Source organism: Microcaecilia unicolor, chromosome 1, assembly GCF_901765095.1.
Source record: "Microcaecilia unicolor chromosome 1, aMicUni1.1, whole genome shotgun sequence".
Lineage (NCBI taxonomy): Eukaryota > Metazoa > Chordata > Amphibia > Gymnophiona > Siphonopidae > Microcaecilia > Microcaecilia unicolor.
Genome location: NC_044031.1, coordinates 723,055,664 through 723,059,225, shown reverse-complemented (window position 1 = coordinate 723,059,225; position 3,562 = coordinate 723,055,664). Strand labels below are relative to the sequence as shown.

The 3,562-nt window shown below is 42.9% G+C and overlaps 1 protein-coding gene across 1 annotated transcript; it reads right to left on the bottom strand.

The window, feature by feature from the left end:
- Positions 1-694: 694 nt before the first annotated feature.
- Positions 695-1,653, bottom strand: LOC115461919. The gene is given in 2 exon segments (XM_030191972.1): positions 695-879; positions 882-1,653. Coding segments are annotated over 2 exon segments (957 nt in total).
- Positions 1,654-3,562: the final 1,909 nt, after the last annotated feature.

The following is a 3,562-nucleotide window of genomic DNA, read 5'->3' as shown; positions in this document are numbered from 1 at the left end:
ACCACTGGAGGGAATCGGGGATGACCTCCCCTGACTCCCCCAGTGGTCACTAACCCCCTCCCACCACAAAAAAAAGAAGTTTCTCAACTTTTTATTTTCACCCTCAAATGTCATACCCAGCTCCCTGGCAGCAGTATGCAGGTCACTGGAGGAGTTGTTAGGGGGTGCAGTGGACTTCAGGCAGGTGGACCCAGGCCCATCCCCCCTACCTGTTACAATTGTGCTGCTTAATGCTTATTAGTCGTCCAACCCCCCCAAACCCACTGTACCCACATGTAGGTGCCCCCCTTCACCCCTTAGGGCTATAGTAATGGTGTAGACTTGTGGGCAGTGGGTTTTGAGGGGGATTTGGGGGGCTCAACACACAAGGGAAGGGTGCTATGCACCTGGGAGCTCTTTTACCTTTTTGTTTGTTTTTGTAAAAGTGCCCCCTAGGGTGCCCGGTTGGTGTCCTGGCATGTGAGGGGGACCAGTGCACTATGAATCCTGGCCCCTCCCACGAACAAATGCCTTGGATGTATTCGTTTTTGAGCTGGGCGCTTTCATTTTCCATTATCGCTGAAAAACAAAAACGCCCAGCTCACACATCGTTGAATAAAACATGGGCGTCTATTTTTTCCCAAAATACGGTTCGGTCCGCCCCTTCACGGACCCGTTCTTGGAGATTAACGCCCATGGAGATAGGCGTTTTCGTTCAATTATGCCCCTCTATATGAGCATGAGGTATACCACGCTTTTGAAATTCAATGACATGAATTTTTGCAAGAGAGACACCAAGTATATGTTTTTTGCATATATCGTGTAGTAACTTTTTTAGTTTTAAATGAAACACCATTGCCAATAAGTCAGGTCGAAACTCTGATGCCTGACCTTTTTTTTTAGATTTTGAGTAATTTCTTCCCATCTTGGGTTGCAGGTCATAGTAATGAACAGATCCAGCTTGCCATATTTGTGAACTATTGCCATTGCATCCTGAAAATTTTGATGCATATTTATTGGGCTGCCGGCAAATGATGATGGTAAAATAAATGCCTGGCCAGGTATAAATCCTCCATTTGCAGCTTCACTTGCAAGGTGGTCCATTAACCTGGAGTATTTTTCAACTCTTAAGAGTTTTTGATTTTGTCGAATATAATTAAGTCTGTTTGCCTCTGTTTTAATATATACATCCACAAAATATTGTTGCGTTAGTTTTCCTGCACTAAGAAAAGGATTGAATTTGTCTCTTATTGCCAAACGGCACCCATAGTACTGCATTTGTGTAACTCTTACTCTTATGTTCTTTGTTTTGCGACGCAGGTGCATTATACATTTTGGTTGTTTAGACAAAGGAATATGTATCCCCCAGCTCTGATCTCCATATGGAAAGAGTAATGGATATACCATTAGTTCTATATTGGGGTCCAACACACTGATTATCTCAGTTTTGTTTTTTTCATTTGGCTTGTTTCGGCAATGTATTATCAGATCTCTATGTAAGGGAGGTTCCTCATCTGTATTTTGAAAAATAAAAGCCACCTCATTGGCTCTAGGGGCATTGTATCGTCTTGAATTGTTTTTGCGATCTTGAACAATGGCCACTGAAACTGTTGGAGGTTCTATTCTTCTTCGTTGTGCTTCACATATGCATTCATTTTCTACTTCATACAGCATCTTGCATGCGTCTGCAAATGGATTTTCCCATGCCATAAAATCGCTTAATTGTCTCAATGTATGGTTGATGTGTGCATTTGTTGAGATTCGTAGTCTCTGAACGGCTGCTTCATCGGGATCAATAATATATAATTATGCAAATTGTCTTTGATTGTCATTTGGAGGATCTAGTGCTACTGTTCTATGGTAAATAGTACCATTAATTTGAAAACAATAAGGGCCATATCCGTGTGGTGGTGCAACGTTAGCTCCCATGGAGGCAAAAGCTAAGGACCTAATGTTTTGTACAAAATTCTTTGAATATTCATGTTCCCTGGAGAGAAGCTGTTGTATTAATTCATTGTACTTAATTCCAGGAAGTTGTACTTTGCCCTTACTACAACATTGTGTAAATAGGTTGTCAGAAGGTGTTGCATTGTGAAAATATTTGGCATTGCAAAATATAGAGACCGTGTTCATTGGACTGCAACTATAGTATTGAGTTCCTTTCTCATTGATACAGTCTCTTATTGCAATTCCTGTGGTTGGTGTTCTGCACTGTGCTGTCACTATATCTGTTCTTCTTGCTTTATTTTGTGCTGTCACAGGGTTTTTTCTTTTGTTTCAGATTTCCAATTGTTTTGCGTTTGAAATCTGTTATATTTTGCATAGTCGTTCTTCGTTGCTTGTCTGTCATTTCTGCAAGTCTTTTCCGCCCTAAATCTTTTCGTCTTTGTCTTGTTGTCTGTGTTTGTCATTTGTTTAATTCTTTCATGTTCTAAATATGTTCTCCTTTTTCTATTTGTTGCTCTTTCTTCTTCTGTCATTTTTTCAAATCTTTTGTGTTGTATAGCAGTGTGCCTTGTTCTGTGTGTTTGTCTCTGTTTGTCCGCCATTTCAGCAATTCTGTGCCTTTCTGAATCTGCGTTTCTTTGTCGGTTAGTTGCACTTTCCTCATCAGTCATCTTTTGTATCCTGGACCTTTTTCTTGCAGTGGCTTTTTGACTTTCATGTGCCTTTTCGTCTTCACAGAGCTGCACGTCTTTTTCGTTGTGCTTCAGCTCTTTTTCTTTTAACTTCAGCCTGCTCCTCAGCAGTTAGTGTTCTTCTTCTAGTCATGTGATGTTCACCACGTTGGAATGTGTCTATGATTGTTGTTTGTGAGCTACAGTACGTTGGACTATGCCTCTGCTTTTGCTCAGTGCCCTGCCTTCCCCTCCATGTTCTGCAATTCTTCCCTACGCTCTCATCCTCTCCGATGCAATCCATGTGCAGCGATTCTCCTATGCCGTTCCCTCCCCTCCGTCTCCAGCGATTGTGGCCTCTACATGATGTGCACCGATTCTCCTATGTTCTCCCCTCCCCTTGCCTCCCATGCCATCCATATCCTGCAATTCGCCTGTGTGCGAGTGTGTGTGTGTGTGTGTGTGTGTGAGAGAGTGTGATAGAGAGAGAGAGTGAGAGAGAGACAGCGAGTGAGTGTGTGTGAGACAGAAAGACAGTGAGTGTGACACAGTAAGAGAGAGTGTGTCTGTGTGAGAGAGAGTGTGTCTGTGTGAGTGTGTGTGAGAGAGAGAGTGTGTGTGTGAGAGAGTGTGTGTGTGAGAGAGACAGAGAGAGAGTGTGTGTGAGAGAGAGAGAGAGTGTGTGTGTGTGTGTGTGTGTGTGAGAGAGAGAGAGAGAGACAGACAGAGTGTGTGTGGGGGGAGAGAGAGAGAGAGAGAGAGACAGAGTGTGTGTGGGGGGAGAGAGAGAAAGTATGTGTGTGAGACAGAGTGTGTGTGTGTGAGACAGAGAGAGTGAGTGTGTGACAGAGAGAGAGAGAGAGAGACAATGTTTTAGACAGAGTGTGTTTGTGAGAGAGATAGAGTGTGTATGAGAGATAGACAGAGTGTGTGAGAGAGAGAATGTGAGAGTGTGTGTGTGTTAT